Here is a 23,212-nt window from a genome sequence, read left to right on the forward strand (position 1 = left end):
CCGATTTTCCGAGTGTATCATGGCGGCACAGATGGCGGTAAATTCGGGTATGAACTATATTTCTTTCATTGAGTCACTTAATTGTGTTAATTTCTAGTAGTTGCTATTAATTGCTATTTCATAGACAGGCACGTACATATACGCTTTTCTGTGCCAGTTTTGCGAGCATGTCCTATGTTTTGACCACATGGTGGTGGACCCATCAAGTTCAGGCTCGGGCTGCTAGGCTAATTTAGCCTAGCCTGCAAGTAAACGTTTGGTTAGCTAATATTGATAAAACAAGCAGTAAGTAGGCGAACGTGTTCGCATTTAATCCATTGACACAGTAAAGCTAAAGCCAGACGGGCAACATGACTCCTGATGCATCACCACTTCAAATGGTCTGCAGACCAGTTTATTTACGTGGAAACAAAACTGAAACAAAGTGACTTGGAAGAAGCAATGACATGTTTGGCATCACTGTAAACCATACGTTACTGTACTTGTGGGGATTTGTTTTGAACTCTTTGGCAAACTCGTGTAATAGTTGAGGCGAGGCTTGTTATACTCCTGTCAGTCAGTATGAGTCAGAGTCTGTCAGTTACAGGTGAAGTTGCTCAGATTTGTACAGACCTGATTGATATTGCTTAACTTCGTGATAGCTATGCCTCCTAGGGGCTTTGTAGACAATAATACAATTTGTAATTGAATAAGGAACCTGAAACGTCAATAAACATAATAAGTAAAGAAACCTTTCTAGTTCAGACCAATAATTGAGCTTATATTAGGATCACTGATATTGTCAGGTATCATGAATCACATGGTCATTCAGTCTGTATAAAGCAGTAAGGTGTTAATACGTTAGTGCCACATGTGTATTAATCAGTACTGATGGTTGCTGTCTGAAAGAGGTTCACACTGTGAACATCATGAAAACGTAATTCCTTAGCATGAGTCCTGTCAGAGACATGTTAGATTATGCAGAATTATTGATTGTGTAAAAGCATATTGCCAGAATAGAATGCAACTCTTCCCAAAATGGAGTCCTGCATTGTATGACAGTCATATATATATATATATATATATATATATATATATAATGTGTGTGTGTGTGTGTGTGCATCATACATGGGATGCGCACAATGCAAAAGGCTAGAAATGCCAATGCCAAGTATGGTTATAAGAAAGTAGCACATTAGGAGTGGTAGAAATCAGTTGTGTGCATGTCTGATGAGACAAGACCATTGAAAGCCTGTTTTTCCCACCCAGGAGCCAGTCTGTGGGGGCCGCTGAAGGAGCTGTGGGAGACAGTGGATGGGGCTGTGCTGAGGAGACAGCCAGAGAGCGTCCATCTACTGGACCTGCAGCTGAAGAAACACAAACCACACTTTTTATCACTCTTTAAGAACCCGGTGAGAATTAATTAAACAATTAAATTGGTATTCTTCCAGTGTAATCTACAACTTCCTTGGTGCACTTTTGATTATATCATTTCTGCTATAAAGTGTGTCTAGGACTGTAATTTCAATAACCTCTCATTATTTTTAGCCCAAGAGTGCAGAGCAGAGGGAGAAGGTGCGGAAAGCCAGCACAGAAGGCATCGCCATCCAGGGTCAACAGGGGTCGCGGCTCCTTCCAGAGCAGCTCCTGACTGAAGCCTTCATCCTCAGTGACTTGTTTGATATTGGAGAGTTGGCAGCTTTGGAGCTTCTGTTGGCAGGTGAAGTGAACATTAGCAAAAAGCATGACTTTTAAGAAAATGTATAAATAAAGGAATGTAGTAAATTTGCTGACCACATATTACAGTGTATATTGTGTTATAGATACAGCACTCACATCAGTTTATAATGACTACTTTGTTTTAGGTTTGTCCTGATTAAATCAATGAGTTGGGGACAAAGCCTTGCATGAATTCCGTTCGTACAGGCATTAACATTTCACACAACTGATTGTACTTGTCTTCCTCCAGGTGAACAGCAGCAGCCCCATTTTCCAGGTCTGACACGAGGACTTGTAGCTGTGCTGCTCTACTGGGATGGAAAACTTTGTGTGGCCAACTCTCTGCGCACACTCATCCAGTCACGCCATGGCAAGACCTTCACACTGGATCTGAGGTAATAATGTTATCTAAAGTAGCTCATTCAAAAAATGACATGTGGTTTTAAAGGTCCACATGATGAGCATATTCTTGTCCTGTGGTTGATTTTTTTTTTCTTTAACTTGTAAATAATTGTGGTTGACCTGTACTGTCATTTGTTCTCTCACTTAGTGGAGAGCTGGTTGCTTTGACGACACGTTTTACAGATGAACTGATGAACCAAGGTCTGACCAAACGCATCCTAACCTTGGTGTCAGAGATCAGTGTGACGCGTGAGTTTGAACGACTCCAGAAGGAGCGTGGCCTGGGCAACGAAAAGCACAGGAAGGAGGTGGGAGCAAATCTTTTATGTTTTATGTTTTTTGAAACAAAAATAATAATTTTCTAATTAAATTGCAAAGTCAGTAGCTTTCTGGATGCAACAGAAAAATGTGGTAGAGGAATATACGGAGAGCAATATGGACACCATTAACTCCCACTCTTGTTACCAGGTTTCTGACCTCATCAAAGAAAGCCGACAGGCCCTGGCTGATAGCCTGTTTTCATGGACCTGCCAGTCACCCTTGACTAAAGATGACACCCTTGCTCTCATTGGCCACCTGGAGACGGTGACAGCTCAAGCTGACGGCTCATTGGACAGTGTAAACCTGGCTCTGGTCATGGCACTGCTCTACTGCTTGGATGTCAGCTTTGTAGAGCAGGGGACTGAAGACAGAGAAGGTGGGACCATGTTAAATACATAATCTTTTCAATTTAAACTTTAATTTAGGTCAACAGTTAAATCCACTAAAAACGTAATTGCTTGTAGGTATGCATAACATTGCTCTTAGCTTCAATGTTTTGTTTTTACAGCCATTGAAGGATTGTCTCTATGTTCTTTTAGATCTGCTCCAGGCACTGCCACTGCTGACAGAGAGGCAGTATGTATCTGCAGTGCACAGTCGTCTGATGGATGGCCAGCCGTGGAAGCTTCCAGGCCTGCAGGCTGTGTGTCGGTTGGCCTGGGCTCTGTCTTTGAGGGTGCTTTCCCAGCTACCACAGGGGTCTGGTAAGTCGTCTGTTTCTGCGACACATATTAAATGTGCCTTACTTGCAGGAATATGAGCTTCTCAAAGATAATTGCCATTTAAATGTATTCGTATGTGTGTGTTGTGCAGCCCTGGTTGAGTTCACTGAGGCAGATGAGGCTCTAGCTGACCAGGCTCTATTGGGAGATGTCTTCCTGTTTATGAAGGAGGGCGTGCTAGGGTGTGAGAGTTTTGCCCAGGAAGAGTTTTACATCCGCCGCCTCCATTCGCTCATCACAGACTTCTTGGCACTAATGCCAATGAAGGTGAGAGATGCCAATGTTTCTTCTGTAGTAAAAGATTGATGATTTTGAATATCACGTTATATTGTCAGCTTGGGAGAATTGGACATTTCTCTGATTAGTTATCAGGCTGTGTTTTTGTTATTTTGCATCCTGATTAAATTATTTAATTGTGCTTTCTTTGCAGGTTAAACAGCTTCGTAACCGTGCTGATGAGGACGCCCGCCTGGTGCACATGTCCCTACAGATGGACAGTGAGCTTCCATCATCGTTGCGCAAGGACTTAGACCACCTCATGATCCTCGTCAGTCTTTTTTTTTTTTTTTTTACACGCACACACAAACATACACTTCAGCTTACATCACCTTTTACATTTTAAGGCTTTAACTGATAACTAATTTTATTTTCAGATTGGAGAGTTTTACAGTAAGGACCTGTTTGGGCTGGAGCTGGGTCTGGAGTTCTGGTGTCCCACAGAGTCTCTCCAACACACTTCTCTGCAGGGATCCTACCTGGCAATGGCACTACAAAGGCCTCCTCATAAACAGGTAAGGGCCTTATTTTCTGGGCTGTGGTATAGAAAAATCCCCAAATTTGATGTGTATTTGGGTTCTCTTGAGAGAAGCAAGTTTTTCATACCATCTGCTTCTCTCTGTTGAAATTTTTTTTTTTTTTTTTTTGTGATTTCATGCAGGTGGTTCTGTCCAAGTTTGTGCGTCAGATGGGAGACCTTCTGCCCTCCACCCTCTATATCTCCTATCTGCGTATGTTAAAAGGCCTCGCCAATGGTCCTCAATGTGCCCACTACTGCTTCAGCCTGCTGAAAACCAACGGAGCCACACACAGTAAGAGCAGATTGTTGCTATAACACAAAAACTTCATGAATTTATTTTCGGTGACTGAAGAAGAATATATGTATTTGCAGACTGATTCTGAAATCACTGAACATTTAATGTGCTGTTTGGCCTTTAAGTAACTGATTGTTCAGATGTAAATATGAAAGTACTTTCAAAGCCTTATGAATTTATCTTAACATTTAGGAGACATGAACATCACACTGGAAAAGCTTGTTGTTTTAGTTTAATGCACATTCAAAAGAATGCCAACTAACTTCATGTACATGTGTGCAGGTGACAACATTCAGGGAGTTTCAGGCAGCCCAGTGTCTTGGGAACATTTCTTTCACTCCCTCATGCTGTACCATGAAAACCTGCGACGAGACCTTCCAAATCCAGATGCTGCACACTACCGCCACCCGCCACTGAGGGGCATCACCCAAAGGGAGCTGGAAGGACTCACCTCATTTTTGCAGTTGCTTACCACCATCATTACATGGGTATGGTACAACATTCACTACAAGGATGGGCATGTTTGGTTATGAGCTCATATTACGTGGATTATAGAGCAAAAATAAGGTCAAGATTAACATGTAACATTTTAACTAACTGCATCTTTGGGTGTGATGTTTTTTTCTTATCTAGAGTGAAAATGCTCGACTGGCGTTGTGTGAGCATCCCCAGTGGACCCCAGTTGTAGTGATGCTGGGGTTGCTACAGTGCAGTGTTCCACCTGTCCTAAAGGCGGAGGTCCTGCACTGCCTGGCTGCCTTTGGGAAGTCACCAGAGATTGCTGCTTCACTCTGGCAGTCGCTGGAGTACACGCAGGTCAGCCTTTAAAAATGACTACACATTTGTCATCACATGATTTATTAACTTTATCACTCAAAGTTGATCATTTAACATCTGTAAAATGGTGAAGTATTGTCACTATGGAGATAAAGGGCTTTCAAGGTTTCTATTTTATGGTTTAAACAGAAATTTAAACTTTGCTTGTGTCAGTCCCATTGAGTGTGTATCAACTTCCTCAAATGGTAGAAGTGTTTCAGCCCTTTTCTTGTCCTTGTCTAAAGTTGTGATTTGGGTTTGAGTTTTGCAGCTTCTGTTGTTACATATGATTCTGTGTCAGATCATCTGCAGCTTTTTCAACGTTTTTCTACCATAGATCCTTCAGACTGTTCGAGCCCCAGGACAGAGGCAGGCAGCTGGAATTGAGGTGAGGGGAAGTGAAACTGTCTATCTTTCCCTATTGGTTTCAAGATAAGCAAATAAAAAGGTTCATTAGTTGGTAAAGAGACCAATTAGAGTACTTGGAGCTGCCAAGATCATTTTTAATTTGTGTGCAACAAGACAACACTTAACTAATGGCCAAAGGGAGAAATTCAGTTTGATTTTTAAGACATCTTGTTGTTGTGATACAAAATAATGCAGACAGGAAGTAAGTAAGTTGTTGTCTGTTGTGCAAAAGTTAGCACTTTGCATGATTCTGTTGCCAATCATTGAAGGAAAAAACACTCTTTGTAAAAACTGACTTTAATCTGTCATTGCTATGAAAAACTTTGTGTTCAAAGTTCTATAACCTATAAAGAGATGCACATTTGTGTTGGCAAACTTTCTGATTTTTTTTCTTTTTTTTTTTTCTTGGCTGTCAGGTGGAGTTGAATGAGATTGAGTCAAGCTGTGAGGAGTACCCTCTGACACGAGGCTTCTGTCATCTGATCAGCACATTGGTCGAGAGCAGCCTGCCTGTTAATTTGGGGGCTGGGTTACGCGTGCCAGGATTCCAGCCCTACCTGAACTTCTTGCGTGACTCTGTGTTCCTCCCCTTCCCCACCAGAGCATATCGCCGCCCAGCTGAGAAGGTAAAGAGCTCCTCCAGACTCTTTACGAGGTGTAGACATATAGCTACAGCCTGTATTCTTTTTTCAATTCACATACATCTGTTATTTTAATTTTTTTAATTTTTTTTCCTTTGCCACCTCTCAGTGGGAGGTAGCTGACTCTGTCCTGGAGGTGTTCCACAAGCTGCTGCGGGACTACGAGCCCCAGCCATCAGACTTTGTCCAGGAGATGGTGGAGTTGCAGGGTGAGCAGGTCCCAGCCCACAAGCCTCCCGGCCACAGCATCATGTTCCATCTGCTCAACGACTCGCCCATGCTGGCGCTCTGCCTCAGCCTGCTGGAGGAGGGTGTACGCCAGCTGGACACTTATGCACCCTTCCCTGGTGAGAGGACATACGCTGCTGCTGTCAGAGAAAGTGAAATAGCTTGTGTGTGTGTGTGTGTGTGTTTGTTCTAACGCCACACCCCATAACTGCCCCCCCTACAGGTAAGAAGCACTTGGAGTCGGCAGTGCTGCACTGCCTGTGCCTGCTGGACCTGGCTCTGCAGAAGGAGGTGGTGTTCATGGATCTTCTTAGGGAGAGCCAGGCCTCCCTGCTGGTTTCTCCTTTGGAGCAGCTACTCCAGGGTGTCAGTCCTCAAACCCGAAGGGCCGATCACATTGTCAGTATTGCCAGGTAAGCGCATTTAGATGGAAGTACAAACTCTGGTTGTGATTTTTGTTGAGTCTTGTTTGTCCTGTCTATCCACTCTTTCCTAGTTAATAGTTTGTCACCAGGTTGGTTATGTAGGTTATGTATCAAATAATTACACTCTTAGAAACACTGATAGTCACAGAATGTGTGTAACTAAGTGAGGAACCTTGTTTGTCTCCTGCAGGTATCTGTATCACAGTAGCTCCAACCCAGAGGCTGCTTTCCAAAGTGCCAAGATCCTGCGTCGTATCGCCAACTACCCCAACATTCAGATGAGGCTGGTGGGAGATTTCACACACGACCAGGTATGTGCAAATCTAATAGTTGCCTTTCCCACAAAACTATAGGATATTTCACTAAATAGGTGCAGGAAAGGATCATGGTATGTTGTGGTAATAGTGACCTTCACTGTAGTGATGTGTGTGAAATTGAGAACAATTTCTGTCTCTGTCCCACAGACAGTGAGTGATAAACTGATGGCAGGCTTTGTGGAGTGTCTGGATAATGAAGAGGCAGAGGAGGGGACCGAGAAAGGAGATGGTGAGGAAGAGAGACATTCCTTCTATTCTTTTCTATCTATTCTTTGTTGTCTGTAAGACTTTTCATGATCCTAAAGCTGTACCATCTTCAGCATTTCATTTACTTCCTGTTGATTTAATACTATGAAAGCTAAACCTGTGTTTTAGAAATGTCACACTCAAGCTCAGCTTCCTCATTTACCACTGAACTGTTTCTAGACTCAGACCAACAAAAGAAGGTGGCAAGAATCCGACACGAAACCCAGATCCACATTCTGAACTTGCTCATCACGTCCTTGGAGCTGAAGACGCCCAATCTGGCTCTTTACCTTTTGGGCTACGAAGTAAAGAAGCCCGTGTCCTCCACCAACCTCCAGGACCCAGGTCAGACCACAACCTCAGCCACTGGCATGTTGGTTTTGGTGGCAGTGGCGATTTCTGCAATATATGTGGGATTCTGGTTTGGGCAGAAAAAGTATCAGATGACCAAAGACTTCTCTTTTACTTTTTGTGCTGTAGGTGTGTTGGGATGTCCACGGAGCTGCCTGCATGCCATCCTGAGTCTCCTGCAGAGAGGCACTGAGAAGAGATCAGGACCTGTACTCACACAGCAGGCCCCACACCTGGCTGAGCTCTGCTACCAGGTACTCTACTCAGAACGCCCATAAAGACTTTGACATGGAGATCAGTCTCAGCACTGAGAGATGTAGCACAGCAGCAGTTTCATTTTTGCATTTTATGCCCAGAAGGTTGAATGTATATATGAAATTGATATGTGGGCTATTTGATTAATTAGATTTTTTTATGTGTGTTTCTCTCTCTCAGGTGATCTACCAGCTGTGTGCCTGCCCAGACACATCTGGACCCACCATGCGCTATTTGAGGACCAGCCAGGACTTCCTGTTCTCTCACCTGCAGCACCTGCCTTTCATCCTGTCCAGTGAGTACAGGATCCCCACTGATCTGCTTGGACCTGAAATATGTAATCACAAAAGCATTAGAGATGTGATGATGGAAAAGCATGAAACAAAAGAGACAGGAAATAGGAACGGAGGAAATGCAAAAGAATTAATTGAAATTAGTGGTTGTATGGTCGTCCTGCAGAAAGGAAACAATGAATGGAAAAATTGAAGCCCAGAGATATGAATGTAAAAACAAAGCCAGGAAACAACAGCAGCAGTGATGGACCCCTTTAATGTTACAAACCTGTGTGTGCCACTAATAAAATATAAATGTGTAACTTGTTGATGGAAATGCAATGACAGTAGTTGTGTTTTTTTTTTTTTTTTTCAATGCCTTGACTATTCTTTATCCACTCCTCAGCTAACCAGATCGCTGCCCTCTCTCAGATGTCTTGGCTCATGAAAACAGCTGCAATTGAGCTGAGAGTGACCTCACTGAACCGCCAGCGCTCACATACACAGCGCCTCGTCAGCCTGCTGCTGGACGACCAGCCACACACTCAGCATACAGGTATGGGATAAGGTGTCTGTAGGTGTTTGTGTCAGATATCTTAACACGATGTTAAATTCTCCAAACATAAGACTGTAATAGTTTCATTTTATGCCCACATTTGAAAGGTATTTTTTATGTCACTTGTAGGCCTGTCGATACTCTGATGCATATACAAAAATAATTGTCATACTGTATCTCATTGGGACTTAAAGTTACAATCATCATAATGTCACAACATTAATGTATGAACCTAGAACCTCATTTTCCTTTCAGCCGATGGGGAGTCAGGCATGGAGGAAGAGACCAGATCAGTCAGCGGTTTCCTGCATTTTGACACAGTTTCTAAAGGTTTGTGGCATTTTAGTGCAGAAATCAAATATAAATATCAATACATAATTAGAATTGACTCACTGGACGTTTGAGTTGTTCGTATCAGCTTTAATTTACAGCTCTTTTTTTATCAAGAGACCAGATTGTTTTTGACTTTGACGCTCATCGTGTCCTTGTTTGGTGCCATCAGTGCGCAGGAAGTTGCTGAGTGTGCTGGACGCCATCGATTTCAGTCAGGACATGCCTGAGCTGCTGCAGCTGGACTTCTTCGAGCGCACTCAGATAGAGCAGGTGATCTCCAACTGTGAGCATGTCAATGAGCAAGGACACACTGTGTGCAATGTTAAGGTGGGTTTTCTAAGTTGAACATGCAATCTTCTCTTTCTCTATTGTGTTTTCAAATATTTTTCTCAGATCATATCATAATGTTTTAATGTTTTTCACAGTTGCTTCATAGAGTACTGGTTGCTGAGGTAAATGCCCTGCAAGGAATGGCAGCCATTGGACAGAGGCCCCTATTAATGGAGGTGAGTGAATTTAAAATGATGCGTTTATAACTTTAGCCCTCATGAAATGGATTGTAACTTGAAATGTGGTTTCAAATAAATAAAAAATTAAAAAAAATTCCCTTTGACCAATATTGTGTCATTGAAAACTGTAAAAGAGCTAATGTTGAGCAAACATGTTTTGCCCGTTGTCATCTAGGAGGTGAACTCCATCCTGCAGCAGGTGGTGGAACGTAACCGTGTCCGTCGAAGTCTGAGTGCAAAGCGACACGCGCTGCAGTCCTGGAGGAGCCTGGTGGAGACGCTGCTGACCGCCTGCCCTGCTGATCTCATACCTGCTGATGATCGACAGCTCATCATCAGAGACCTGCTGCTAGACCTGCATGATAAGGTCAGTGTGGCATGGAGGGTGAAACTATTATGCAACAATTCATAAAAAGATTTGACTAGGTACAATTTCAAATCACTCTGTTGTCATAGTAAGAACATTTTAAATGGTGTTGTGGCTGTCATTCAGTGCTCATCATTAGATTTGTACTTAATGAATCAAAGCAAGAATTGACCGATGTAGTACAAACCCCAAATCCAAAGATTGTTATATCAACTAAATTAAAATGTTGTCCTGCATTGTCCAGGTGTTATCTGAGGATGCTGCAGGAGAACTGATGCCCATTGTTGCCGGGGCAGTCTTCACTCTGACAGCCCACCTCAGCCAATCAGTGCTGTCTGAGCAGCAGCAGGGGTTGGGATTAGAAGCATCCTCAGGCTTTGCCTCCATTGCCAACTCCGCCCTGCATCTGATCCTCCGCAAGCTGTTGGATTTCATCCTTTGTACTGGTTAGAGATGACTTAAAACCCCTCTCACTCACATTTCTCACATGGGCTGTGCTGCTAAGATAAAAGTTGGCCATAGTAGATTTTATAATATTGTCTTTTACACTTGAAGGAGGTGGATACCAGCGTCTGCGTGCTCACCTGTACGGGTCTCTACTGTACTATCTGCAAATTGCCCAGAAACCTGAAGAACCAGACACTCTGCAGACAGGTACACTGTTATTTCACAATTTGATATGTGATGATATTTTCTGACAGAAGTTGTCAGAATATTGATGGGCAGATTTTTACAGATAAGTTTCTAAGTATCATTTTTATAAGATCTCTCCCTCGATCCCTCCTCCAGCTGGGAAGGCAATGTGGGAACGACTGACAGCTCCTGAAGACGGTTTCTCCAAACTCCAGAGAGAGAACCTCGCTATCATTGAAAGTTATGGCAAATCTCTCATGGAGGTTGTGTGCAGGGACGCTTGTGACGGCCATGAAATAAGCAGGGTAAGAGCCAAACCATACACTCTCTAAAACAATATGATGCTACCAGATTTAGCCTCATGTTGACATGATGCTTTGTGATTTCCCCAATTCTGATTGAATATCTACTGAAGTCTGATCTTATATTTTTACAGTATATATAAGGTTATGAATCATCAATTCTCTAATACTTTTATATATATTCTTCATTCTGTCTAATATAATATTTACTGTGTCTCGTCAAAATTTGGAGAAGCACTGTGATATCAAAAACACTTTCTCTGAATGTAATGATCACAGTTAAAACAAACGCCTCTGAACATCTCTCACCTAGCCTGATCTTTGCTACAAAGTGTCATGGTTTGTTGTCCTTGTCAGATGCTGGCCCTGGCAGTGCTGGACCGGATCCTGTCAATAGACCGTCAGAATCAGTGGCTGGTTTATGTCTGCAACAGTGGCTACCTGCGCTCGCTAGTGGAGAGCCTGAGACAGGATGACGCTGCCCTGCAGAGCCTGCTCGCACCTCAGCCACCCCTCCTCAAACCACTTTACATCTATGAGAGCAAGATGGTGAGGAGATGTGGACAGCTGACATACTTCTAAAGTCTGACTCAAAAAGCCCCGTTTAGGGAGTGTCTAGATAAAAGCCTCTGTAAGTACAACATTATGAAAGTTGTCTGTGTGTTTTCAGGCTCTGCTGACCCGTGTGGCTAAGACAGGCCAGGGAGCTGTGGAACTGCTGCGCTGTGGGCTGGTGGCGCAGCTGATGGAGTGCCAGGTGTTTGACATGGTACCTGACAGCGACGCACACAGGTATGGGTCTGGAAAGCGAAGGGGAAAGTGTCTTTACCTGTGACCTTCTTATTGTTTATTGTTATAACATTGCATTTGGAAGAAAATGTCCTTAGACCTGACTTCTCAGTTTATTGATTTTCCTCAAATGGGTTTATGAAGTATATGTTGTGATAATATTTCCTTACTACAGCACCACAATTACAAGCTTCTTAGCTGCAGGCAGAAAGGTCAGGCAGTTTTGGTATAATGGGTTAGGAGGAAGAATTCAAATATCCTTTATCCTTCTTTTTTCTCCCAATGCCTTATAGTATTCCTTATATTGGGTATGTTTCTTTGTGGTCTACAGGGTGATGAGGGACCCATCAGGCTTCATCCCCAGTCCTATGGACCGCTACAGGCAGATTCTTTTGCCGACCTTGAGACTCTTTCAAGTGATCCTGACCTCTACCACCATGAATCACCAGCAGGGGGCAGCACAGGTTAGCACAAGGTTGCTGTATTTCGAAGAGGACTAATTTTTGAATTTTACCCTGAAAATCCCAACAATCAGTATGTTATTAATGAGTCCACTGCATCATCATATGTTGCCTCATCCCTTCATCAGCTGTGTTGAGCCTAGCTGGGGTAAATGGTTCAGATATTTACCTGTGTGTTACTGTGAAAATCTTATCTTAAACATCATCTTCATGTTAGTAAAAAATTGCAAACTGTTTTATAAATGTTACACTTACAGTCTAACTATCCCATAATGCTGTGTGTGTGTAGGTTCTCCAGTGGCTAATAGTCCATGCTGACACCATTCAGTCCCTGTTACGCTGTCAGGAGCTCAGCATGGGAGCTTTGCAGGAGCTCTCTTTGCTTACTGGCATCATCAGTAAAACGGCTCTGCCAGGTACAAAAATAACCATACACACCAACCTTAAAGTGACTCTACTCTTTTAATTCACTTTGTTTTATTATATATTTTCCCATTTTTATTCTGTAAACCACATATGTACATATCAGTGATTCAGTGAATGGTGATGTTCATGTACTGCTTGGTCTCAGGTGCCCTTGAGATGGGCGGGGAGGTCAACAGTGCTGCTCTTATGGAGTTCCAGGGTCACATCAACCGATTCCAGGTTAAACATTTTGACTTACACTTTAATCTTATTCATGCCCCTGCGATCTTATTTATCCTTGCTAACGCACCTCCTATTTAGTGTGTTACCTGCACAGTTGTAATATAATGTCTTCCTTTTTTTAGCGTCTGTGTCTGTCTCTGCTTGGCTGTCTGGTGGGGAGCGAGCGAGAAAGGTTGCTAAAGCAGGCTGAGATCGCTGCCCCTGGAGAGTCAGCAGAACGACGAGAGGAGATGGAGGTGGCCATGCAACAGGTTTGGCAATAAGTGCTCCGTACATTGAGTAATGAGACTTATATGGAAGAAGGGGGGAATTGTAGTGTAGTTTTAAAAGCTGTTAAGGTGTATTCTCAGGGACTGGCTCCTTTTAAGTAGTAGGTGTTACCCATCATACATTTCAGGTGGTCAAACAGTACAGTGATGAATAGTCAGGAGAAAGGCGTTGAAACAATGTGTGGTGGAGTCTTGGATCCATAGTCATGATTATTTATCAGTTCAGCATTGTCAGTGACCTGAGAGGTTTTGTCCTCTGTCCCCAGGTGTGTGCTAACATCATGGAGTACTGCCAAACTCTGCTGCTGCAGAGCTCAGCCCAGGCTCAGTTCAGCATCTGCCTCTTCAGCCCCTCAGGCAGCGAGCCAGCTGGCAGAGACGGAGGACGCACAGGTCAGTGATATTCTGCCCATACTAAAGAAGAGGAAAAGGAGTTTGACTCATGTCGCTGTGTACTGTATAAGCAAGCCATATTTGTTAATACAAACAGTATTAGTCCCCTCCTGTTTGTAAAAAGACGTTTTTCAGTGAACCTCATGCGGCACTTTTACCACAAGTTAGCTTTTCTTCTTCAGTAAGTATAAGACTAAACTGTGGCTCCAATGTTTTTTTAAGATCTCTCATCCACTGTGCCGTCGATGTCTTACTCCCGAGCACCCAGCCTGGGTATGGTCCTGTACCTGCTGAAAAACAGCGCTGCAGATTTCTTCAGATTCCACCAGAGTCACAGACAGAGCCTTGGCAAGCTGCAGAGTCTGGATCAGCTGCCTCCTGAGGAGCTCAAGGAGGTAATGATAGTCTTATAGACTAATTCAATCTGTCTCACAGACACCACACTGCTGTACACACTGAGCAAACATTGTCTTTCACCTCATAAATGGTGAATTTTATATAAAAGTTAATGTCAACAGAGGAATGAATAAAAACAAACTATTCTTTACTTTATGCATCTGATTGGCTTCACCATGCTTTGTCTTGAGTTCTAAGCACAGATATCTTCTCTGTAGTTGTGCCAGGGCCTGGTGTCAGGCCCAGGAGGGGTGGAGAAAATCTCATCAGTCCAGAGGAGCTTGCTTGCCAAGAGACGACTGGTCCAGCTTATCAACAACAGAGCCAAGCTGCTGGCCCTGTGCTCCTGTATCCTTTGGTCCCTCGCAGGCACAGTTGTAGTGACAGGACTAACAGCGTCAGACTAAAGGAGTGTTGTTGTTTTTTTTCCCCCTTTTATCCCTTTTCAGCACACCAGAATTAAAAATCCACTAACACGTTGTCCATCATTAAGTTATTGTATGTAACACCTTGTGGAAATGTCACAGCATGAGTCGGTGTAAAACGCCTTGACCTGCTTCTCTCTCAGATGTTATCGAGACATGTTTGTTTGTGTTGTGGCGCCACCTGGAGTACTACCTGTTGCACTGTACCCCCACTGACCCCAAGGATTCCCTGATGCCAGGGGCCAGCTTATTTAGGTCACGCCTCACAGATGGTAAGAAAATATGTTCCAGATACTGTGTACGGTTCAGTTCACTTTAACACGGTCTGAGGAAGCATTTCAAAGACAAAAACTGTAAGAGTGAATTGGTAATTACTATAAGACTTGACGTAGCCGGCAGTTTTCAGACCTGCTGAGTAAAGCTCACCTGCGAAACTGCTGTTTCCATCACTGGCGATGAAATTGAGGGAACTTTTGCTTGTTTGTTTATTTTAAATTTGTTTTCCTCAGACTCCTTTGGCGGGTTGCATGCAAGTGGAGGCCGTGGACTCAGTCTGTCCCGAGTCAGCCAGCAAGACCTAGACCTGGTAAGAAATGGCTGTGTACATATTGCACATTTAGTGAAGAAGGTCATATTCATTCATGGTTTTGGATGCGAGCTCTGTCACCCATGTTGTGTCAGTAATTGCTGTACCTCTTGACATATGTATACATTATTATTATTATTATTATTAATCCCTCTGTTTGTCTCCTGGTTGTGTGCCTGCAGCTGAAGAGCGACATGGCTGCAGGTTTTGGAGAAGCTCTGCAGAGGAAGCTGCTGGATGTGGAGGGCTTGTACAGCCAGGTCCGCTCCCGATACACCTTCATCCAGGCCCTGGTTCGCCGGATCCGTGGCCTGCTCAGACAACCCAAAAGCTGAGACAGACACACTAACACAAAGACTGGCCTAGATCCAAATTTCCCTTTCTTACTCAATCAAAACCTCTGACAAGCATAAAGATGAGCTATACCAGGAAACTACCATGATCTCAGACTTTCTGTCAGTTTGCTTTTTCAGGCAACATCACTCCTTTTTACTGATCTTTTCTCTCGAGTAATGTGGGATGTTACCGCCATCACAACACGTGGTGCATTCTGTGTGACCAATCCTAATTATGTAAGTGAGACGTAACTTGCAGAACACACTTATGAAAGTTTTACTCGTTAATAAGAATTTGATATTCTTTTGTTTGGTTTGATTTTTTTTTTTTTTTTTGTCTTTTGTGAAAATAAAAACATTTTCTATATCTGTTAAATGCTTGTGTAGTTCACACAGATCACTCAACAAACAACCTAAACGAAACCACTAATTAGTCAAGTCTGTGTCTCTTCACGTGTGGGCTGGTGTGCACAGTGTGTCTGACTAGAAAACTCTTTTTTTAGGACTTCGCTTTATCATGTACAGCTTCAGAACATCAACCACTTCTGACAAACAGCAACTACTGAAGTTACCTATTTTTAGAAGTATGTCTGTCTGCGGTGACTCATTGTGAAAATCATCTTATCAGGAGAAGCAAAACAAGGAACCAAAACAAGATGTTTCTTAGTGAAAGTAACATTACAAAGAGACACACTGTTGGCCAAGTTACTCAAGCAGTAAAATAATGTTCGGAACAATATAGATGCACATAAATCATATTTAATCTTGTTTTATTTCTTTGAAGGTACACTTTATAGGACTGTAAAGTGCGTAGATTCTCAAACCTTTGGGGAGGGGATGCGAGGACACATAAAAATCTGGATATACATTCAGATCTTACAGACAGGCAAGGTTTGTGCTCTTTGAGTTTTTTTTTTATTTTAATACTGAGGATGGAGGGGGAATTCAGAGGGGTAAGACTCAGGTAAGCACCAGCATTGCGTAGAGGGGGAATTCTGCAAATGGGAACATGTGAATAAAGACGCTCATTATGGAGAATATAGGCACATTTCCCCCCCACACAGTCCATCCAGCACCACGATTGATCTGTGTCACACTGAAGAACCGAGGTGATGTTTGATGGGTTAGTGGAAAAACATCTGCTCTCAGAAAAAATAAGATCTACCTACTGCACTTCTTAGTGGACAGTGAGGGAACAAATTTGTGCTACTTTTAACAGATCATGCTTGTCATATTCTATAAATTACTTTTAAATAATAATTACAGCATTAAAAACACATTTACATGTCTCGCGCCAGCTTGCTATACCTGTGATTGTGCTGCATTTGCATCTAAATAGAAAACTGCCACACAAACATAATGAGGGTCCCTGCTCATCTTTCTCTACATGAATTGACGTCCATGACTGTTGTGTAGTTAGACTACCATTTGCTGTTCACCCTCAGATTTGCACATGAAGGAGTATCATCCATCATTTACATAGCCGGATTAGAATAGATGATTGTTTAATACAGACTGCACTGTGCAGGCCATAGGTGTGGGCGATGTGCGACAAAACCAAAATCATCAGACCATAGAGATTTGTTAGTTTGCTGCGCTTCCTACTCGGGCAAGTATACCTTTAAAGGGACACTCCACAGATTTTACACAGAGCGTTCAGTTTACTTGCCTTGCTCAAGCTGAGTGGAGAAAACAGTTGTGTGTGTGTGTGTGGGGGGTTTCCTAAAGTCTGAGAAAATAACTCTGATGATGTCATAGTGATGTCACCAGGGTCATTTTGAGTTAGGCTTTAGCCTTGCAATATTTGACAGAAAACCTGTGTTGTAAACTGGGTAACGGAGTGTCAAATATGATGGGATTTAACAATCAGGGAAGTCTAACGGACGATGCTAATGAGTTGCATTATGGGAATTGTAGGATATATCATTCTTCAAGCTTGACTGTCCCAGGGGTTTGGCCTCTGTTGCTTTGATTTTTAAATCTTTTTAAAATCTGCCTCTTGCTATTTTCCCAATTTTATGGGAGTGCAATGCCAAATCACTGGTTGTACCCCGTTGTCAGTGAGCAGGACTGACCTATTGTAGTATTGAGTTTACAGGATCGACGTTGCATTCATGTAGTGAAGCGTGCTGATTTGTCAGGTATTCAATTATACCAGATGAGCCTAAAACAGACATTCACATTTGGTTATTTTATCTATAAATGGTTTCTCATTTTCATTTCTGCAAAATTTACCGTTGCACAATATGTACTGCTTTAACAGTTTATATCTGAGAGATTTTATCGCCCACCGTTGTAGGATTCAGGATTTGATTAGACTGTTGCTTAATTTTCACTGAGGGATGAGAGAGGGAGATGAGACCATCATTATTCCAACCACAAGACCATTTTCAGTTCCAGTTTTGGAACCATCTTCTCAAGCAAAGAAAAGGGGGAATACTGTAAATACTTTATAGCATACTTAGATGATCTTCTGTGTTATAGAAACAACGTTTGGGACTGATTTCTATGCATTAAAAACACAACTGTTCCTTTTCAAAAAGAAAAACATTTATACTGTACATGTACACAGAGCTGAGTTACAGCACCAGCAGACTTAGTTTGAACTGTCCTTTTGCTTTGATTCACATCCTGTACAGAGCGCTGTGCAAGTCTGTGGTAGTCCACTAGCTCAAGAGGAGTTGATAGAGGTCCATAAAGAATGAATTTGAGCTGTCCTTAATAGTGCCTGTTTGAGGGAAGTCAATCAGTCCTGAGGCCCCTTGCTCTAGTGTTGATTGTACCAGAGATGTTCTTTAGTAATCCAGCACAGCCTTAGCAGTGAATCAAAAGTTGGGTTTATGAGAAAATCCCGGAGGAAACGGGGGAAGAGGAGAGTGACAAGAAAAGGCAGCTTATCCAGCACTGATTTTTTCACTTTAGCTTGAAGATTCAGAGTCAAGAACATCATGGAGAGTGTGCATTTGTATTCTGTTTGTGCAGTACACATCTGCACATCCCGTCTTTCTTGAGCAACCCAACAGCAGTTTGCTTGTAGAAAAGTCCGGCAGCCGCTTTATGTGCTATCAGCAGCAGCCTCTTGTGTGTTGTTGTTGTCCATCATGTTTGGATTGCCGCCGTTGGTGTGAGGGCATTCTGGCATCTCTCCTGTCACTGCCACTCGTATGACTTTGAGCCAGCGCTGCTTTAGCTCCTCAGTTTCAGCAGCAAAGTTGTGGACGGACTTGGACTGGGAGAGACGGAAGCTGGCTGGAGCGTCTGTGGGCCGGGTGCTGTCATCCACAGAATAACCCAGAAGGGGGATTGTACACTGGGCCTTCACGTCCTGGGGAGAGTAGTCGGAGACAGAGAGAATGTTATCAGTATGGATGGATTTTATATCAATATGGGTGATCAAATCTTTGGTTTGTGTTCTTGCAGTTTTACCTGCGGAGCGCCGTAGAGGTAGAGCACCAGACATTCCTTCTCGGGGATGACGCACCACACCTTCTGCCAGGGTTTGTTCTTTTCACAGTACTGCAGGAAGCCACACATGATGCTGCTGCCTGAGAACTGAGCTGCCTCTATCTGCGCAAAAGAAGACGACCGCAAATTAGTACAAACTAATACTTTTATATCAGTTATCTCTACCTAGAAAATTCTAATGGGAATCCCAACACGTTTTTATATTTATCTAGGTATCCAAACATCCTCTTTACCTCCAGGATGCCCTTCTTCTTGCCCTCGGTTAGCACTTCTCCAGTCAGGATGGAGTAGCAGTCTCTGCAGACTTTGCTCATCTTGTTGCCATCATATTCTAGTTGCACCTTATTGTCTGAACATTTCCAGCACACCACCTGGAAGAAACGGGAAGAGTCATACTCAAACCTCTTGAATGTGTAAAACTGTTTTGTATGTATACAACTGCACTCATGAGGTTTTACTCCACCACAGTACTCTCTCTCTTCCACCTACTCTGCATGCATTATGCATAGCACGACAATGTCAAGATTACTTACATAGCCGCAGGCTCTGCAGTGGTGTCTCCGCCGTGTCAGAGCATTGAAAGGCTCTTTACACTTCATGCACATTGTCACTTCATTGTCGCGTATCCAACGAGGTGCACGCTTCCCCAGCTCTGCTTTCTATGTTAAAATAAAAACATACTCAATATGACAGCACAGAAATGGTGGTGACAGTGTAACTCATAATTTTGATGTGACACTGACCGATACTTCCTCTGCATCTTTTAATGCATTCTTGAATGACTCGTTCTTTTGCTGGAAGATCTCAATGGTCTTCTGGAAAGCCTGCAGGACAAAGACGACATCACACTCATGTGGAACTCATGCTAAATGACATTCAGTCTCATATAATTACATAGGAAAATGATCTGAAAATCATTGTGATTATACTGTATGTACCTTAATCCAGTCGGCTTTGTCTTGCTCTGAGCTGAGAAGGAGAAACAAAGCCAGAATAAGCATTAAAAACAGTCTTCCTGCTCCCCTTATAACCCAGAGTTAAACCAACATAGCAATTAACTCTGGGCAAAGAGTTTATTTGGAGGTTCACAACATTGAAGAATGAACCTTGGGTGTGCTCATTTAGGTGGCCTTCCAAATATAAGTGAAATTATACTGTACGAGGTACAAATTATATAAAATTACATGCTTCAGTGTGGGAGGGGTCTTTTTGCACCTTTTTAAAGTGTTTGCAAAAAAACTTTTTAATCACTGCCAAGCCTCTTTGTGTGTTGTGTCTACCTGGCCTGTAGCTCTAGTGTCCTCTCCTTCCCTGACACCTGGAAGGTATGAGGGTAGTCCTCGTTGGTCGTTTCCAGGACCTTCAAGCCATCGATGCCGATTCGTGTCCTCACTGTGTACTTAGGCCCTCCCAGGCTAAATTTGGGCACGCAGTACAACAGCATGTTGTTGAACTGCCAGGAAAAAAAAGAGTACAGAACATGTAAGAGCACAGATCAGCGCCACTCTGGTTTAAGTTTCTGACAACATTTTCTTCTAAAGAGGGGCAGTCATAAGCTCTGCAGGTGACCTGAATCACACCGATGGGAGATATTCAACCTGAGGTTAATATGAAACAGCCAAAACATAATCACATCATCTGGCAATCTCAGTAATTGAGAGATCTGCTCATGTGCCCCTGATGTATTCTTACACAGAGGTGGTCCTAGTGTGAAATGATTCACTTGTTTCAATTGACTTGTGCAGATGAAGTCTGTGGTCTCAGCATATTTCCCTGCAGTGCCCTTTACTAGATGAGAAAATATTTCTGTGCTCTGCAGTTTCTCTCACCAGGAAGAGGTATCTCTCCATGGCCGAGGTGTTCCTGGCTGCCAGCTTCAGGATGTGGCCCTCTTTGATGAACTCATTAGAAGGGTGAACAATGTCCTCCTCCTCACCCAGCATCTCGTATATCTCCAGCAGTTTCTTCAGATTCTCCTAAACATGGACGAGTCGTTTCAGTCGGATGTTGACGTGTTGGTGAGAATCTGTCTTACAAGTCTAAAGAAAATGGTTCAAAACACCTTACTACTCGTACTTACAGATTTTCGTATGGCGCTGTTGGAGTGAGTCGCGGCTGTAGCGATGATTTCTAATGATTCTGAAAAAAAATGGGATGGGTTACCTAAACATAGCCTAAGTGAAATAAAAAGGACACCAGTGAGACGTTTAGGTGCTACTTACTTTCAGAATCTCGACGGTCGGGGTCGTCCTGAGGCAGCTTCTTCAGATAGTCTTTAAGCAACATCTCATATCGAGGGACTCTCTGCACAGGCTCCAACATGTGATGCTGAAGCGTCAGGCAGCCACAGGCCTCTTGACTCTGTCCAGAAATAACCAAAATAACTGAATTTCCTCACTTTACGTTATAGGTTTTGCAACATATTTTGTGCTTATTTGACCCAAAACCTATTTGATAGTGATAAAAACAGCACAAGAATGATGCTTTTAACATAAGATCAGCACCTGAATCTCTTTTTTTTTGTACTGGATTCTGGTTCACAGTACCTGTATCTCCTGAATGATGGCCTTGAATTGAGGCGAACGGTCAGTCCACTGTTTCAGCAGCTCCATGGCCTTGTCGAAATTCTTCACATACTCTGCGTACATCTTGAGGAAGGGTGTGAGTTTCTGCAGGATGTCTCCAATGCGAGGGGTGGACGACCTGCAGGGAGGGAGAGAGGGCGGTGAGTTCGTTCACTACTGTACAAAATCGGTATCATTAAAAATCTACTAGATTATATATATGAGTATTTTGATTTAAAAAAAAGCATCAAAATGAATAAAATTGATGCCATCATCATCAACGACAGCAGCTTTATCATCACAGCTGTTTGACTGTTGGGTTTTATACAGAGCCCTGTAACATTTATAACATTTATTAGCTCACCATTCTCCCATGCGTTTCTCCAGATCTGGAAGCAGAAACTGGCTGTGAAAGGCATGGATGGAGCAGATGTTGGAGAAGATGTTCTTCACTACGTCCACAGGGAACGTTCCCTTGTTGGCCTCCTCCATTAGCTTAGCACAGAATACCTGAAGAACCATACACAACATGGAACCGGTAAGTGACTAACAACTGGAAAGTTGCATTTTGCAAGAACAAGACATTAATTCATGTAACCTGCTTTGCTGGTTTCACATCAAGGTTTCTCTACTGTGGAATATAAACCCTTTACTACGTAATATGATTCAAACAGAGAAGTGAACCTCTGAGTTCCTCACCTGGTCCAGCAGGTTAAGTCTTGCTACATAGGCCTTCTCTGTCTGCAAGAGCTCGCTGGCGATCTTAAACAGTTTCTGTTCATTTGTCTCCTGAAAAAAAGAGGGCACATTAGTGGGGATTTTGAACATTTTGTGTTGAGAGCAATCTTAAATAACTTCTGATCATTAATGAATTAGTGAGGTGTGAATGTGATCTCATTCTGTTAGCAGCACGGCCATACAGTCTGTAGGCTGCATAATGACCGTTTCAGTCTAATACTTCTCTAATGATGAAGAATTGCTATTGTCAGCTGGGCCACAGAGAATGGGGCCACAGAAGCTTTTTCAACACAAAGGATGAAGTTAACCAGAGCTGAAAATAATGCAGAAGTGCGGGACACACTATAGAGAGCTCCTGATTTTGGTTCAACTCCCACATCGCTGTCTTTGTCGAGCGTAGCTTCCCGTCCCTCTGCAAGTTCCTGATTGGTTCGGGTCTCATTTTAAGACTGAATTCACACTTTTTAAAACAGCCACCAGAGAGTGAATAGTGGAGGACCATCATGTTGTGTTCATAGCAAATCCTGCATTTATCATATTGATTCAGGCTCAACACCTCAGTGACTTGTCCGCTGTGTGAGCTCAGCCTTGCATTAAATTCTGGTTCGCTGTTGTTGCATAGCGCGACATTTATCACTGGTGTGTGCATGTGTGCGTCATTAACACTGGGGTGATGGTGACCTGGGCTGCGGTGCAGCAGGGGGCTCTCAGAACAGGAAATGAAAATGTGGAAGAAGGGAAATGACACCAAATCAAACAAAGACACAACTATGTCTAACAGAGCTCTATGTGGGAGGTCAATTAGTAGGACAGACAATCAGGGAAGCCTCAAAATCACCACACAAGATGAAGTGTGATGTTTGTGTTACGTGTCAGGACAGTTTACCGCCACAACAAACATGGCAACGGAATATTTCGTACCACGGCGTATCACGTTTCAGAATAAGAAAAATGCATTTCATCATGCCTTTCAGATGGACACTGGTCAATGGAGAATTATGTCGTATAGTCACATGAACAGAACAAAAGGGCAGTGGTGGAAAGGACAAAACTCAAATACATTTGCTGTTAGGTACTTGTACTTTACTTGAGTGTCAGGGTTGTCACAAGTTACTTTTCAGATTTAGATTTTACATTTGAAAAGAATTTTGATTTTAATTTTTTTTTCTTTTTTTTAATTTTCCAATATCCCAAATAAAAAATATAAATACAAATATGTGTGTTTACTTTTTTTTTTATTTTTTTTTAAC

The 23,212-nt window shown here is 42.8% G+C and overlaps 2 protein-coding genes across 5 annotated transcripts in view; one reads left to right on the forward strand and one right to left on the reverse strand.

Moving 5' to 3' along the window:
* Window positions 1-12: 12 nt before the first annotated feature.
* Window positions 13-15,506, forward strand: nup205 (nucleoporin 205). Its single transcript, XM_022749892.1, has 42 exons — window positions 13-47; window positions 1,249-1,391; window positions 1,528-1,699; window positions 1,949-2,093; window positions 2,249-2,408; window positions 2,569-2,797; window positions 2,961-3,125; window positions 3,235-3,410; window positions 3,574-3,690; window positions 3,797-3,934; window positions 4,081-4,231; window positions 4,517-4,722; window positions 4,868-5,050; window positions 5,388-5,438; window positions 5,875-6,084; window positions 6,209-6,446; window positions 6,551-6,740; window positions 6,943-7,063; window positions 7,217-7,298; window positions 7,496-7,660; window positions 7,796-7,920; window positions 8,102-8,216; window positions 8,600-8,749; window positions 9,005-9,079; window positions 9,252-9,409; window positions 9,508-9,588; window positions 9,767-9,958; window positions 10,203-10,404; window positions 10,514-10,612; window positions 10,748-10,896; window positions 11,251-11,442; window positions 11,564-11,685; window positions 12,014-12,146; window positions 12,433-12,559; window positions 12,715-12,788; window positions 12,914-13,042; window positions 13,327-13,453; window positions 13,676-13,848; window positions 14,068-14,197; window positions 14,418-14,546; window positions 14,784-14,860; window positions 15,043-15,506. Exons 1-42 carry the CDS (start codon window positions 20-22, stop codon window positions 15,193-15,195), a joined length of 5,982 nt encoding a protein of 1,993 aa, XP_022605613.1. The 5' UTR covers window positions 13-19; the 3' UTR covers window positions 15,196-15,506.
* Window positions 15,507-15,948: 442 nt separating this feature from the next.
* The window catches only part of fgd4 (FYVE, RhoGEF and PH domain containing 4), a 49,449-nt gene continuing 42,185 nt past the window's right edge, over window positions 15,949-23,212 (reverse strand). For all 4 annotated transcript variants that reach the window (XM_022749936.1, XM_022749939.1, XM_022749937.1 and 1 more), the window contains 13 exons: window positions 21,924-22,013; window positions 21,589-21,734; window positions 21,207-21,363; window positions 20,883-21,021; window positions 20,741-20,799; window positions 20,490-20,636; window positions 19,941-20,113; window positions 19,599-19,629; window positions 19,404-19,484; window positions 19,194-19,319; window positions 18,894-19,031; window positions 18,622-18,762; window positions 15,949-18,520 (listed from right to left, as the gene is read on the reverse strand). In XM_022749936.1, coding sequence (XP_022605657.1) covers window positions 18,251-18,520; window positions 18,622-18,762; window positions 18,894-19,031; window positions 19,194-19,319; window positions 19,404-19,484; window positions 19,599-19,629; window positions 19,941-20,113; window positions 20,490-20,636; window positions 20,741-20,799; window positions 20,883-21,021; window positions 21,207-21,363; window positions 21,589-21,734; window positions 21,924-22,013 — 1,698 coding nt within the window. In that variant the 3' untranslated portion in view covers window positions 15,949-18,250. The remainder of the gene's footprint in view (window positions 18,521-18,621; window positions 18,763-18,893; window positions 19,032-19,193; window positions 19,320-19,403; window positions 19,485-19,598; window positions 19,630-19,940; window positions 20,114-20,489; window positions 20,637-20,740; window positions 20,800-20,882; window positions 21,022-21,206; window positions 21,364-21,588; window positions 21,735-21,923; window positions 22,014-23,212) is intronic.

The sequence above is a fragment of the Seriola dumerili genome, unplaced genomic scaffold (genome assembly GCF_002260705.1).
Source record: "Seriola dumerili isolate Sdu_G_001 unplaced genomic scaffold, Sdu_1.0 BDQW01000147.1, whole genome shotgun sequence".
In the NCBI taxonomy this organism is placed as follows: Eukaryota; Metazoa; Chordata; class Actinopteri; order Carangiformes; family Carangidae; genus Seriola; species Seriola dumerili.

What these genes read in the sequence shown, in the direction of transcription:
- nup205 (XM_022749892.1), top strand. Translation starts at nt 20, where the DNA reads ATGGCGGCACAGATGGCGGTAAATTCGG. An exon ending in TATCACTCTTTAAGAACCCG is followed by an intron (nt 1,392 to 1,527) that starts GTGAGAATTAAT and finishes CATTATTTTTAG; the next exon opens with CCCAAGAGTGCAGAGCAGAG. An exon ending in TAGACCACCTCATGATCCTC is followed by an intron (nt 3,691 to 3,796) that starts GTCAGTCTTTTT and finishes TTTTATTTTCAG; the next exon opens with ATTGGAGAGTTTTACAGTAA.